The 16362-nt window shown below is 40.8% G+C and overlaps 1 protein-coding gene across 3 annotated transcripts in view; it reads right to left on the bottom strand.

Annotated features, from left to right (window-relative positions):
• The window catches only part of LOC126321049 (uncharacterized), a 125336-nt gene extending 109457 nt beyond the window's left edge, over positions 1-15879 (bottom strand). The window contains exons 1-3 of one of the 3 annotated variants that reach the window (XM_049994145.1): positions 15049-15419; positions 14438-14703; positions 12843-14249 (exon numbers count right to left, since the gene is read on the bottom strand). In XM_049994145.1, the coding sequence (XP_049850102.1) occupies positions 12843-14249; positions 14438-14703; positions 15049-15238 (1863 nt within the window). In that variant the 5' untranslated portion in view covers positions 15239-15419. Of the gene's footprint in view, positions 1-12842; positions 14250-14437 lie in introns of all 3 variants that reach the window. The other 2 variants (XM_049994144.1, XM_049994142.1) reach the window with 2 other exon arrangements.
• Between the last annotated feature and the right edge of the window lie 483 nt (positions 15880-16362).

The following is a 16362-nucleotide window of genomic DNA, read 5'->3' as shown; positions in this document are numbered from 1 at the left end:
CAGCCTCCAGATGCTCTGCCTGACAGTCTTGTTTTCAGTTCCTACCTGCTTCACTGGACAATGTTCTTCTCTCGCTCCACATGTATTTTGCTATCTCTCCCCCTTCCCTGCTCCACTCTAGTTGCTGCTTTTGTGCAATGCAACAGTTGCACTCTGGCCATGTCACGTGCACATGAGGTGTGCCTGCTTCTGTGTATGTGTGTGTTTTCCTTTCTTTCCTGGAGAAGGCTTTGGCTGAAATCTCAGTGTGTAACAGTCTTTTAGTTGTGCATGTCTGAAGCACTGTGTGTCATCTTTACAGTGAGTATCAATATGTCATTTTAATAATTCTTTATATTCCAATCTGCCCTTTGGAAGGGGGTTTTGACCCTCACAATTCCCCCTTGGATCCATGCCTAGTTGAGAAACTGGGTCGAGATACATAAACCGAAATTGTGGCTAGCAAAGAAAAACCATAAACACTGAACTTAGTTCTCAAATGTTCCTTTGGAAAAGAAAATCAAGGAATACTGTAAAATGAGTGAATCTCATCAAAAGTGGCAGTTTTTTTTCAAATTTTCGTCCATTTACTGATGTCACAACCTTGATAATGATATATTCATGTATTACATTATTTTTAGTTTATAATTGCAGTTATTATTTTAAGATAGTTGTTGACCGTTTCACCACCACAGTTGGTGCGAATCCGATCACCACTGTATTTTGTATGCAGGAACAGAATTAGATTTCAAGTGATGTGAATCCAATCACTATTTTGATTTAAAAAAATATATAGCCCTTCAAAAATAAATTTACCCCACCTTCTATGTTCTGGAACAACTTTTTAATAATTTGTGCTCTACTTCAGTTGCATCATCAATTTCTGGAAAGCCGAAATAAACATTACCATCAAGAACTTTCTTTCTCTGACATGTCATTTCATAGGCATCATTACAGATGCTTTCAATTTTGCCAATAAAAAACCTGAATCTTTTTTTTTTTCATAGGAAATTTTACTATGGTGAAATCATTGTCTTTAAATTCATGCCAATCTTTATCATTTTCCTTGTCCATTTCTTCATTTTCATTTGACTTGTGCTGTTCTAGATCACTGTTATATGTTCCATATAGGGACTCCCTGCTTGCAGCCCCATCATTATCATTTTCATTGAAGTCGCTGATAACAATTCCTTTTCCAGGAGTTAATGCTAAATGCTTTGCTTGGCACAACTTCTCTTTTGTTTCATTAGAGTGAACCTGTTCCAATTACATGTCGAAGGCTGCTGTTCAACAAACTTCTGATGAGCTGGTGGCATGTGCATTGTTATCGGTTGCTTCCTGAATCTGTGAAATGACTTTATTGGGAGAGAAAGAAAAAATTCCTGGCTTGCTGAACCCAGTTATTACATTTGATTTTGATGTTATAACTATATTTTCACAGGATTTTTTCAACAACCGAGGAAATTTTGATTTTGGCACCACTCCTCTATTCTTCCTTTTCCAATCATCTAGCACATTTCTCCAAGCAAGTTTTAAAGGTCTAAAAAAGACCAAATCAAGTGGCTGACACAAACGAGAAGAATTAGGGGGTAGAGGCACAAATTTAATGTCCTGTTCCTGGCACAGTTTAATAACATTATATGACAAATGACTTGAGAGATTGTAGCCTATAATCACTTTAGGTCCCCACGCATAAGGCAAGACAATTTCAACAAACCCTGATTCAAACACAGTTAGGTCAAACCAACCATTTTGATTCCTATTATAACCTGACCAGTTATGCCCCCTTCAGTCCAAGTATCATAGCAGTGTTTTGCCCTATAAACTGTGTATGGTGGGAGGACTGAGCCATCGACAGCTACTGCTGTCATCACGCTGATATTTGACTTAGAACTATCCGCTATCCTTTCCGGATGATCTTGTGCCTCACTTCACCATTACTTTCACTTGTCCAGAATCATCACAAAAGTTAGTCTCATCAAAGTTTATATTGTTGGAGGGAGTTTTTTTAAAAAATCAGTCACTGTTTCTCAAGTAACTGCTGTCTTTGCCCTCTTCACATTTTCACTTACTTTAACTGTTAATTCTATATTTCATTTCAGAAAAGATTTTACCCACTCATGCACAGGTCAATTGTCACGAAATCTTCTTTCAGTCCTCCTTGCGATTGAGATATGCCTGTGCAATGTCCCTATCATCATCATTCCTCAGAGGAAACCCCCATTTCGCAAAACACGATAATCCTTCAACCAGGCTTTTTCCCTCACTATTGGTTAATGCTGCTTGGCCACCTATTTTGTACTTGAGCTTTTCCTTGATTTTGACGTTTAATGTGGTATATGGAACTCCGTATTGCTCTGAAGCTTTCCAGATGCTTAATTTTCCTGATTTGACAGCTTTCACCACATTTAGAAGAAATTATTATTTGTAGTTATATTTCCATGTTGGTCTCAGAACCTTTTGGTATACTTACATAATCAGATACACCCTACAACAATACATTTTTTTCATTAGGCCTGCATAGTGACTAAGCTGTATTAGCAATGAACAAAAAAATGAAACTGTATCACTTAAGACACACATATGCAAGCAATAAAACTGCAACTTACCAGTTACACTTGCAACAGGTGTCAACAGAAGTTTTCCCATTGTTGTGTTGACTACAAGAGTGTAGCACAAGAATCACACACCTACTGACAATGCAATTTGCTGGCTGCGCACACTTCAACATGCCATTGTTGTTGATTAGTCAAGAATTCATGACAATTGTCAGCTGCAATGGTAATTGTTAAAATGCTATGCTCAGTCATCCAAACATGGAAAAACCAGTAAATGATTGGACTGACACCACCTGATTGGATTAGCCTTATTTTATGGCACTGCCTGTGTTTAATTCTTGCACCTCTGCACAGACGAGTGACATTAGTGTCAGTGAATTTGAGAAGTAATGATAATTTCTAAACCTGAACAAAGCTCCAGGTTGTAATGGGATCCCCATAATTTGCAGTTGGGTGAGACTCTCTTATAACCTCACTGTACTACAATTCCACGAAACAAGAAACTCTGCCCAATAATTGGAAAAAGGCGCAGATCACATAATTCTTCAAGAAGGGTAGCGAAAGTGATCCGTGCAACTACAGCCCAATAATTTTAATGATGAATAATCTATTGTCAAACCATAGAACAAATGGCCTCCTCCATGCCACATACCAAGCAACATGGCTTCAAAAACCGTTGATCATGCAAAAAGCAACTCATGCTTTTCTCACATCCTGAAACCCATGGATCAAGGCAGTTAGATAAATGCACTATTTTTTTTAACTTCCAAAATGTATTTGACCCAGTTCTACACTGAAACCTATTAATGATGATGTAGTCATATAGGATATCAAGCTAAATTTGTGACTGGCTTGAGGATTTCTTGGCAGACATGACACAGTGCATTATCTTGGATGAGGGCCATTGAAAAATGTAGAAGCAACTTAAAGTGATTTCTAGGGTAGTGGACAGGAAACTTTTCTGTTCATATTGTATTAATAACATGACACACAATATTAACACCAACCTTAGAGTTTTTGCAGATGGTGCAGTTATTTGTGATGAAATACAATTAGAAAAAAGCTTCACAAATATTTAGTCAGATCTTGATAAGATTTCATACTGGTGTAAATATTACAAGAATTAGAAAGCTCAATGTGCTGGTAACTGGCCAGCCTGGAAATCTGAAGTGCTTAAGTGGCATCAAGTTTGAGGTATTGTCACAGGCCAAAGAATAAAATCATTGCATAATGGTGATATAGGTTGCACATGATGTGAACACTGCAGCAGTACAGGTATATGAAAAATGTCTTATAGTGTAGGAAAAGATGGTTACAGCAGCTCAAAAAATTATTGGGGTGTCAGTTGAGGGGAAGCCACTGCTACACATTATTAATAGTGAATCTTCAGCTGCCATGTGGACCAAATTATATTAAGATTAAGAACAGAAAGAAACAATGTAAGCATACTTTCACTCCAGCAGCAATTGTACAATTTAAAAAAAATCAAGTGGTATGTCTATATATATTTCATAATTAGAAAGCCTAAAAAAAATTTCAAGTGATATGTCTATATATATTTCATAATTAGAAGGCCTAGTTCAACACAACAGTTGAGGAATTAACATGAAAATATTTCAAACTTTATGGTAATCACAAAACTGTTAATGACATTGCCAATAACCTACAACCATTTTCAGAGTGTGTGGGAGTTAACACATCCTGATCAACAAATAACTAGCAAATGTGACCTCAATATTGTTGATGGAAGATAAATAGCTTAATCTCCAGCAACATATGAAGCAGGAAGCATTTCTGGCAGGTAAACAACAGAGAAACAACCATTTTAAGAATAACCCTCATATAACAGTTACAAATTTGAGAAAACCAGTTAAATGCTTCCCAATGTATAAAACTTTGTCATTGGGCAAAAACATGCAGAAACGTTTACTTCAAATGTAATAAACCAGGCCATCATGCAAAAGCATGCAGAAACCCTATGCCAAAGGATCAAGATCAAAATCAGTACAAACTGAGATGGTATGTCCAATAAGCAAAATCTTTTCATCAGTAACAGACAAGCATGTACATGAAAATGAATCAGTTTTTAGATTCTGGTGATACTGATCACTTTTGTCCCAATCAGTATTGGTGATGGTAGCTTCATGTTATCTCAAGGCAAAGGTGGTAAACATTTTAACCATTGACAGAGAGAGATGGAGTGAGAAACATTATCAAATGTTTTATATGTGGCAGAGATTCAGTTCAATTTATTCTTATGTGGCGCAGCTCCCAACAAGGGAATAAAATTTAAATTTGATAAGACAATATGCAGACTCCCCAAGGGAGAAATTGTTGGTGCAGTATGAGTTTGTGAAAAAAGATGTATAAGATGAAGATTAAGATTTCACGAAGTGAAAATGACATTACTCAGGCAAATATGACCATGGATATAGATCTTAAAACCTGGCACAAAAAAATTGTGCACCAAACTTTAGGCATGAGAAAAAGATTTTGAACAACAGACAAATCTAATTTAAGCAAGAAGATAAAAGTTTATGTGGGCAATGCACTGTAGACAAAATTCATAAGCTGCCCTTCCACAAATATAACTCAAAGTAAAAGGTAAATTGATTCCAAGTGATTCTTGTGACCCTATGGAAGTTATTTCTGTTTGTGTTTTGCAGTATTTTCTTTTGTTAAAAGATGAGAATTCCCATTGGCAAACAGTGTATTTCTTAAAACATAAGTCTAAGTGTTCAAACACAGAATATTTCATAAATACCACTGATAAAGAAACTGAGCAGGGAATTAAAGTGATCAGAACTGACAAAGGCCTAGAATTTATCAACTAAGAGGTACATAAAACACTGCAATATATGAGATAATATGTCAGATATCAGTAGCCTTCAGTCCCCAACAGAACAGTGCACCTGAACATGATTTGATTTTTTACTTGGTCCTGTTCATCATATATTGTACAAGTAGTGTACTAATAATATAGGTCAAGTCAAGTGAAACAACACAGTATTAGATGATCACATATAAACAAGTTTTACTAATTTCCTGAGAACAATTGGCTGCTTATTGCAGTATCGCAGTGCGGCACCCATGAATAATCTGGCACCATGTTTGGCCTTCTGGTGACTGCCTCAAAAACAAACATGAGACTTCATGTCTGCAGTCAGTAAACATAAGCACATTTACAGGCCAGCTCACGGAAAGCATCACACAACACAGCAGTACAGCTATCACTCCAGGTGATGCCACAATCATGGACTTATTTCCTACACTGGTCATGTGCCACTTGGAAACTGTTTCTGTATGCTTCCACCAGGTGTGTACTTAACAAGCTACTCCCCATCCCCCTGCCAACAGCCAGTTGTTCTGTGAGTTCCAACTCCTGTGGTCTCCATGAGATACCAAACCAGCAGCACGACCATTGGCAGCCTGGAAGGACTTCACCTGCAATACAGTCCACAAGCCACTTCACCATCGCTGTGCAACCACCTCAAACCCATCAACCATGGCCTCACTGGACACGGCCTGCTCTATGTCCTTCAATCCACTAGGCCATCATCACGTGCATTCCTGCTCACTACCAACCACTGCCTCAAGGACTTGGCACATATAAACAGTTTGAAACAATCCTACTTCAGTGATCATACCTAGACTAAATGACCATTCCTACTCTGGGACACAAACTAACCTTATTTCTCCTTGTCTATATATCATTCTTGTCATCAAGCAGTTTTCTGTTACTAATGTTCCATTTTTACTGACTTAATAAAGTGTTGTTCATCACAGCTGGCAGCGTCTCACTAAACTGACATAAAACTGGTGATGAAAAACATGCTTACATTGTGGCATTGTTTTCCTAGAGATTCTTTTTGTCACCATGACCACCATGGTCTCAATTGTCTTCAAATACTGGGAACAACAGTGGGTCTCACTACAGGAGCTGCTGAAGGTGTGTAGGTAGACTGCAGACTTCCAAGCCACTCTAGTGTTGGGTCAGACACCTGTGGAGATGACTCTTCCTTCACTGCCCCTGCTGCCAGGCTCTGGTTCCTTCTGCCTCCCCCTGTGGCACTTCCAGCTTTGGATCCTCCCGTGCCACTAGTGCTCTCATCGCTGGCCAAGCCAGCACTCACTGCACTCTCATTGCAGGCCAGCCCAGCACCAGGCAGCATGCTGTTGGCCCACACACCACTGCTCGGCCCACTCACTGCAACACCACATGATGCCGGTCCAGATGCCTGTTCCCATCATTGCACCTCGGATGATGATGATAGTGATGATGATGTTTGGTTTGTGGGGCACCCAACTGCGCTGTCATCAGCGCCCACACAAATTCCAATTTGTACCCAGTCCAATTTTTTTACTCAATCCAATCTAGAAACTGTCACAAATGATGATGACGATGATGAAATGATGAGGACAACACAAACATCCAGTCCCTGGGCAGAGAAAATGACAACCTGGTCGGGAATCAAACCCAGCCCCCTGATTTAGAGGCAGCAACACTGGCCACTAGACCGTGAGCTGTGGACTTGCATTTCAGGCCACAGTGTCTACTACTTACTACTCTGTCTCTGTCCCCCCCCCCCTTCCCCCAAATTCCTGATTCCTGTCCCTTGGACCCTGCCTCTTCCTGATTTGGTACCACCCATTTTGGCAACACCAGCTCCTCCACTGTCCCCTACTCTCGATGCTGCCCCTTTTGACACAATCTTCATTGTTCAGTTGTCCTCTGCCTGCTGATGTCACAAATCCTGTTGGCATCTCCCATGGCCTCCATCATTTTCCTTTTGGACCTTCCAACCCGCACCAATGCCATTCCACACACCAACACCCTTCTGTGTGATACAACATGCACCAACACCTTTCTGCATGCACCAGCACCCTACTATGCACTACAAAAATGCCAATACTCTTTTGTACTCTCCACTGTGTGCTATCACGCAACTCTGCACACCAATGCTCACACTAATGCGCACATGTGCCCTCTCTTCTTCTATCGTGCTCCCATCTGATCAGTCACTGGTACATCTCCCTGTTTTTTGTGTTCTCTTCTATTTCTCAGCATTTCTCTAGTTTCTCCTTGATCACTGCCATTTACAAAATTTTTTCCAGTTCTTCGGCCTTCTGCACATGTTCACAGCACACTCGTCTTCCTGGTCCATTCCATGTGTGCAATGGTCACTTGTGCTGCCCTCCTCCTCAAGGCTCTCATTGGCAGCTGCCTCCTGGCTGCCTGTCTCACTTGTACTGCCCTCCTCCTCAAGGCTCTCATTGGCAGCTGTCTCCTGGCTGCCTGCCTCATTGGACTGCCTTAGATTGCCACACTGGTGACTGGCAAGGATTAGGCCATACTCTTGTCAGCAGCCTATACCTGATGCAACAGAACCACCATAGTCTCTGAGGCCATACTTGCAGGAGCTTCGCATTCCATCTACAATCTGATGCCCACATTCCTGCTGCTGCACATGACACTTCCCACACCAGCCACCCCCAGCCTTACTCGTTCAGATGTCACTATGCACCCAGCTGGGTACTGCAGGCCGACTTCACTTGGAACTCCACAACCACAATCACCCTCTTGCTCTGTGCCTTCCATGCATCAACACTAGGCCACTTCCTGAGGCCCTATCTCTCCTGCCATGCAAATCTAATTACATGCCTGCAGGATGCACAGCAGTGTCCCAGCCCTATGTTTCATACACCTGTAATATTGCAGGGAGAGGACTGCTTGTCTCAACCTAGCAGAGCTCCTCACTGGTCGTCCTATCCACCCGTCACCAATTGGTCCTCCTTTGCCAGCTGTGTCCAATTCTGCTCTTTCTGTTTCATGGAAAAGCCAGACCAGCCCTCCTTTTGGGTGTGTCACACTACACCCTTGCTTGTTTATTATGGTTGCCTTCCTTTTTAGCTATAACTTTTTGATTATACTTGTCTGTATGATTACCAGAAGACTGTGGTATCCCTGTTTCTTCAGTTTTCTTATATTACTATTGGCCTCACTTTTCATGATGTTCCAAATGGTTTATACTTTATTCTTTGTATTATAATGTTGCATCAACATAATATTTGAATTCCCACCAACCTACTTCTACTCCACTTCCCCCATAAAGGCAGTTACAGACACAACAAAGGACGTTGTAATTAGAAGAAGCACGTGTAATGACGAGTTATGTAAATGCACAGTTTAACAATGAAGGGTTCCTTACTCACGAAAACTTTAGAGCTGGCAGGGACCAACACTCACTGTGAAGGGTTACAACACTCCTTTACCACTGAGGGGGAAACTGCTCACCTTTAAATTGTCCATGTCTTCATCAGAGCCGGCCAGAGTGGCCGAGCGGTTCTAGGCGCTACAGTCTGGAACCGTGTGACCGCTACGATGGCAGGTTCAAATCCTGCCTCGGGTATCGATGTGTGTGATGTCCTTAGGTTAGTTAGGTTTAAGTAATTCTAAGTTATAGGGGACTGATGACCTCAGATGTTAAGTCCCATAGTGCTCAGAGCCATTTGAACCATTTTTTTTTTATCAGAAGGGGATAACTGCTGGAGCAGGTTTCATGCTGTCACAGTAGAAGATGGTCTGAAATGGAATGGGTGTGGACAGGCAAGGTGCCCTTTCCCCCATGAGGGACTGTAAGGGAGGACCAGTGATGGTGGTGCCATATCCATGTCCACATCTCAGTGGGCACTGGGCAATGAAGGCAGCAGAGAAGACAAAGACAATGGTGGCAGTGGCAGGAACAGTGGAGATGAAGGCAGCCCTGCGCTAACTACTCTGCCCAGTAGTGGTGGCACCCAGAGTGAAGACGTGCAGAAGCCAAAGGGGGCATGGACGAAGTCTTGGGGGTCGATAAGGACAGCAGAGGCAACTACATGGGTGGTGGGGTCCCCAGTATGTGGTCACTCACTTGTGGGGAGGGTTGGGATAGTGTTGGGATACCAAGCCATCGGAGGTGCACACAATGCAGAGGCAGCAGCCTTTGCCATAATGGATGACTTCCAGTATCCATTTAGCATGCCAGCCAAATCTGCAGGCCCAGACGATGGAGTCCGGATGGAACCGCTGCGAGCCAGGTGCCCACAGGTAGCCAGGAGTCGGCCAGAGCACATGAAGCACTGTATGGGGCTGACAGCTCTGAAGCAGCTCAGCTGGGCTACAGTCACCAATGGAAGGGAACTTTTAGGAGTTCTAGAATCTATTGAGGTTTTCCTTGGGAGAAGAATGTGTGACATATTCTTTCATATGAGTTTTGAAAGTACAGGCCAGTTGCTTTACCTCACCATTTGACTGAGGGTGAAATGGAGGGGGCACAACATGCTGAATGCCACTCTTTGTACAAAAACCTTCACTAGCTTGAGACACAAACTGTGGGCCACTGTCTGTCACATGCATTAGGATACTCCTCCAAAAACATTTGCGAGGGCCGTGACCATAGCCGCCATGTATGTGGATGGGCAACAAACCACATAAGGAAATTTTGAGAAGGCTTCCATAGCCGCCATGTATGTGGATGAGCAACAAACCACATAAGGAAATTTTGAGAAGGCTTCAACTACTACATGCCAAAAGGAGTCAAGAGTCAAGAAGGGGCCTACAAAATCAGCATGAATACTCTCCCACAGGTGCTGGGAGTGGGTCATGAGGAAATAGATGCCCTTTGTGCCACCTGATGGGTGGTGCACTGCAGGCAGGCTGGCACAACACATGTGATTTCATTGTCAATCCTCAGCCAAAACACTTGTCGGCAGGCTAGCAATTTTGTACAAAAAACATCCCACTGGTCCAGGGGGAGATGGTGCATGACATCCCTGCACAGTGCAAATAGGATCACAATCCTCAGTGCCAACTCTTCAGTAGCCAACAATAACACATCCTCAAGAATAGAGAGGTGGTGGTGGAGAGCACAATAATCACATAAAGGATTTGGTGCTCAGCCCAGTGGTTTATCAGGCCATCCATAGTGGACAAAGTGAACAACCTAACACAACACAGGATTGGCTGTGACGGCCACAAAAATTTGAGAACTCATAATGGGAAAACAAGCCACTGTGTTTTGGGCTTTAACGTCTAAATGGAAACACAACATTCCTCCTGATTGAATAGAGAATCAGAGCCAATCAGCAACTGAAGAAGAGCATCCACATATCGTGTCATGTTGTAGAGAGGAAGTGAATCTCGTAGTTGTAGTGTGACAAAAACAGAGCCCAGCACTGTAGGCAATGGGCCACTTTGTCCAGAAAAGATGATGAAGGATGGAAAAGAGAAACCAGAGACTTATGATCAGTAATCAAATAAAATTTATAATCATACAGGAAAATATTAAATTTTTTGAGTGCTTAGACAATAGAAAGGGCTTCTTTTTCTATCTGGGAGTAGCACTGTCACATCTGATTCAGGGTTTCGGAAGCAATATGGTGTTTGGAACTGTCTGCATTTTTGTGTGCAAGAACAGCCCCAAGACCAAACCGGGAGGCAGCTGTGGCCAAAGCCAGATGTTGGCCCGCTTGGAAGGTAAGTAAGCAAAGTCCCAAGTGTACTTTTGATTTCAATAGGGTAAAAGCATGCTCACAGGTGGGTGACCAGTGAAAAATAACATTGTTACACAAGAGAGCATGAAGGGGCTGGGTCACCATGTCCACATCAGTAAGAAATTTATGGTACATCTACATCTACTTCTACATTAACATAGATACTCTGCAAGCCATTGTAAGATGCATGTTGGAGGGTATCCTATACCACTAATTGTCATTTCCCCTCCTGTTCCACTTGCAAATAAACTGAGGGGAAAAACAACTGTGTGTGCACCTCTGTATGAGCACTAATTTCCCATATCTTATATTCGTGATCCTTCTGCACATTGTATGCTTGTGGCAGTCAGCTTCAAATGCTGGTTCTCTAAATTTTCTCAATAGCGTTTCCCAAAAGGAATGCTGCCTTCCCTCCCCACATTCCTATTTGGGCTACTGAAGCATCTCTGTAACACTTATGTTTTGTTCAAACCTATCTGGTAACAAATCAAGCAGCGCTCCTCTGAATTGCTTTGAAGTCTTCCATCAATCCGACCCGGTATGGATCCCAAACACTTGAGCAGAACTCAACAAAAAACAAGGGTAATGGAATGTAGTCAAAATAAATCAGGTGATACTGAGGGAATACGATTTGGAACTGGGACACTAAAAGTAGTAGAGGACTTTTACTATTTAGGCAGTTAAATAATTGATGGTGACCATAGTAGAGAGGATATAAGGTATAGACTGGCAATGGCAAGAAAAGCATTTCTGTAAAAGACAGATTTGTTAACACTGAATATAAATTTAAGGGTTGGGAAGTCCTTTTTGAAGACATCTGTCGGGAGTGTAGTCATGTACAAAAGTGAAATTTGGATGATAAAAAATTAAGGTAAGGAGAGAATAGAAGCTTTTCAAATGTGATGCTACAGAAATAGTGCTGAAGATAAGATGGGTAGATCATGTAACTTATGAGGTGGTACTGAATAGATCTGAGAAGAAAAGAAATGTGTGGCATAACTTGACTAAAAGAAGGAATTGTTTGATTGGACACATTCTGAAACATCAAGGAACTGTCAGTTTAGTATTTAATGAAAGTATTGGGGTAAAGATTGTAGAGAGACCAAGATTTGAGTACAGTAAGCAGGTTCAGCTGATATGGGTTACAGTAGTCATTCAGAGATGAAGAAGAGACTTGCAGAGGATAGACGAACATGGAATGCTGCAACAAACTAGTCACTCGACTGAGCACCACGTCACCACCACCACCAACAAACTTGAATTCATTATGAGAATAAAATGTGAGAAATATGTCATCAATGTCTAAGACCTGGAAAGAGTTTACATCAGCAGTATTGAAGCCAGTATTGCTGGACTTGTACCAAGGTGGTTGGGATGTGTTCTCCATATGAATAATATTTTCTTCCTGATCAGCTTTCTTATAATCAATTATCCTCCATTTAAGGCCTTCCCTACTTCTTCAGAAATGTCGAAAGGCTCTGCTCAAACATATAATGAAGTTGACCATCATCAACCCAAAAACCTGGTAAGTATTTTCTAAAGGGTTAACAATGCTGGTACTAAATTGTCAAATGTTTCATAGTTCTTTGAAAATAACATCATATTTTTATTTCAATTTCTTATCAGTCATAACTTGTATCCAATCTGAGTATGATCATAACATATTATTAGAGATTTGATTAAGAGAGAGAGGTGGTTGGGGTCAGGAATGAATTATCAGTCACTGGAAGTATTGCTGGAGATTAAAGCACTAATTGTGTCTTTCGTACTCACCTTCTGGTTGTCTGAAACATTGGTATGTGGTATTTGTGATGGAGACTGCAATTTCCTCTGATGTTTTTCATTTAGTTGATTTTTGTTATCACTATCGAAATCAGTATAGTGATAATCTATCATGGAGTCCTGTGTCCTGTATTGCATAGGGAGAATTTCAGCATGTTCATTATCTTGTGTGTAAGGTGACATTTGTGAATTTCTTCTTGTTGAAATATAATTTTGAGAATTTTTATGGTTTTTAAAGAAATCCTTCTTCATAATTTTTTGTAACTCATGTTGTGGTTTTCTTCGAATATCCGAATCGATAGTGGCGGGTCTGACATCTGGACTAAAATGTCTAAAACTAGGAGATGGTTCATCACTTTTACTGCGTGTTATGAAACTGGTTGGAGGAAGAACATCAGAGGCCCTCATCTCTACTTTGTTTACATCTGTATTACGTAGTAATGGTGATGAATCTCCCCAATAGTTCTCATTTGACACTTCTCCTAAAGTTCCTGGATAATTATATGAATATCTTTGTCCTACAGAATTCGATATTTCAGTGTCAGAGTAGTAGCCTTTGTCCTTATCAATGTGATCATCACCTACATATTCTTCTTTAGTTTCTTTGTTACTAGAATAATTTTCGTGACCACTGTTGTCGAAGAAGTTTTTTGTCTTCTTGTAATTATTGTAGGTAATATGTTTCTCCCTTCCATTATTTTCACTTGAAAATGAGTCTGATAAAGCAGGAACAGTAATATCTCCCACATACGAGTTATGCCTAAAGAGCCCCGGATAAATGCTTCTCTCATTCTGATTCAGTATACTAGACGTGCCATCATTGTAAGAATATTTGTTTTTGTAATCTTGGTCATGGTTCTCAGTCAGATAGTTTATTTCTCCTGCATGTGGCAGCACTTCCTGATTCTTAAATCCTATGTTGTCATTTTCTGGCAAATATTTATTGAAAGACATTGTGTCCTCATCTGGTGATGATTCGAGGTAATCAGTTGGTTCAGCAGGGAGTCTTGGCACTATTTCATTTCGATAACTGTTTGCAAGTGAAGAAAGAGGCTGATAAGTGTAGTCATATGGCCTTGGGAATTGAAAGGGCTGACCATTTTGCTGATAATTTTGAACTGCTATGTTGTTCTCAATTGAGTTTAATGGTAGATTTGGTATATACACATCATCTCCATTTACTTCAGGTGAATTAATACTTCCCATGTCCGGATATGTGCCTCTACCAGTTCCATAAGAAATTATTGGGTTGGGTACAAAGAAATACTGTGTGCTGCTCTCCAAACCATACATGTCGCTCTGCAGAGGGCTATTATCTTCTGGCTCTGCAAACATGTCAGAAGAACCATATCCAAGAACAGGCAAGTCTCTTTTTGGCCAAAAAACACCAGTGTTTCTCTGAAAACAAAGAAAAAAAAAGTGATCCATCAACGTGTTAAGAGAGGCAATTAATTCTATTTCATTTAGCCCTTTTTATTACTGAGCAGTAGGGAGATCAGTGAGATTTTCTGGCACAAATAGCTATTATAACTAGGTACTGTTGTTTTAAATGTAACCAGAGAATATGAAATACTTTATACACTAACTTGTTTTCTGAGTAGAGGACCTCTGTCCTGCTCCCTTTCATCCAGAAAATGTTGTTCAGTTTTCTTCTGGTAACTTTGTTGAGAAGTTCCTTGTAGAGTGAAGCCAGAAGCAACTTCATCCATAGATGTACCTTCTCGTCTTTCGTCAAATTGTCTCTCCTTCAGGGTATTCTGTCCTTCCTTGTAGGGTTTCCTCAGCTTGTCGTCAACTGGTTGTACACCTTCTGGAGACATAGGTGGAATATTCTTCAGGTCAGCAGTTCCACCTGCAATATGTCCTACTTCTGATAAAGGAATTGTCTCACTGGAGCTTTCGATTGTAGCGTCTGGCTCCCGTAATTTGCTCACACGTGTTATCAACTTATTTGCGGACCTGTCTGGCACAAAAGCATTGATATGATCAGTGGAAAAGTTCTCCTTTCTAATGTTTCGTTCTGTAATTCGTTTAACGAGGGAATATAATTTAGATTTGGAGCTTTCCGGGTAAAAATTTGAAAAAGAAAAATTGCCGTCCCTCACTGCTTGATTAGAACTACTATCATAGTCAGAAGCGGGAGAATTTCCAGCATTATTTGTAATCTTTAAAGTGTTATACAATGAGTCGTAATCACCTTCATTCTGGAAGCTGTCGGGTGCTTTCCCACCTGGTGAAATGATTCTTGGAGCGGCATAAAAATCTTCGCTGTTTTTATCCTTGATCTGCTGCGTTTCCAACATATTTCTAAAGGATGGTATTGGCATGGTCATCACAAAGCTTTTGGACGCGAGAAGTGCACATAAGAAACAGACAACGAAATGCATGCCTCCACATGACTAAAAGGTTGCTTGCGGGTTTCTGCCCGCTCCATTAGTTTCTTGCAAGAAGTTTGGTACTGTGAGCACCTGTCGTCCTTGAGCTGTTGATGTTGATGTCATCCAGTGTATTTCCACTTATGCTGAGCAACTGCTTAGGCAATGTAAACAGAGGCTCATCAGTCACTGTGAACTGATTTCCAGAGATAAATTTTTTCTAGGTAATAAGAAACAAAACATAAAGCGTGGTATCCCACACAGAGTAATGCTCCTAGAATTCGGCTTTAATGTGGAACAGCAACATTTATCTCTTCATAAGATCAAAGGCCTGTAAACCAATGGTTCTCTGAATTAACATACAGCAATATGGAAGCCAGTCATGGTAATATCGTTTACCTGTGTGTCCACATTTTTTAAATTATTTTGAACGATCTTATCTGCCGTCCCTTGTGCTGCAGCTCCTATGCTATTACTGCGGGCTCTAACAAGGCAACTATTAATTAATGATAGCACATAATGAGGAGCGGAAGCAAATCCTGCGTTAGGGACGAAAGCTTACGTTAGACACCCAAAATTTAATTCGTACCGGTAGCAAGAGTGTAGGTGTAAGGTATAAATGAGACGGTCAGTAAGCTATCTGTTTTATGCCCTCACTTCCTAAGATCGAGTGTTTTCGTCATACACATTTCACTGTTTATACTCTAACGGCTTTTTACCAAACAAAAGAAATGAATTAAAGGTAGGTATTCTGTCGAAAAGTGCTGTCGCGATTTCATATGTTGGTTAATTGAATGCCATGAAAATCGTGATGAAAGCTTAAAACATGTATACCGTGCAATAAACGCAACGCAACAATGAGAATTTATTGCCATTTCTTAGCGTTTACTTCACAAGCACTCTGTCTTATTAATTTAGATGAGGAATAATTTACGGCACCCGTCTATCATAAGGTATTCAGAGTTTTCCAGACACAAACATTATGAATAGCTAAACAATCGTGGCAACTCCAAAAACGCTAACGACCCACTATGTCGAATTGATCTCAGTAATACGCCAGTAATCTTATTTATGTAACATCTTTGGTCTATTGAATGAAACTTAATGACCGAAAGAAGTTCACTACGAAGTTTGTG

Source organism: Schistocerca gregaria, chromosome 2 (assembly GCF_023897955.1).
Source record: "Schistocerca gregaria isolate iqSchGreg1 chromosome 2, iqSchGreg1.2, whole genome shotgun sequence".
Taxonomy (NCBI): Eukaryota; Metazoa; Arthropoda; class Insecta; order Orthoptera; family Acrididae; genus Schistocerca; species Schistocerca gregaria.
The sequence above is the reverse complement of the archived record's forward strand: the minus strand, read 5'-3'. Positions and strand labels throughout refer to the sequence as shown.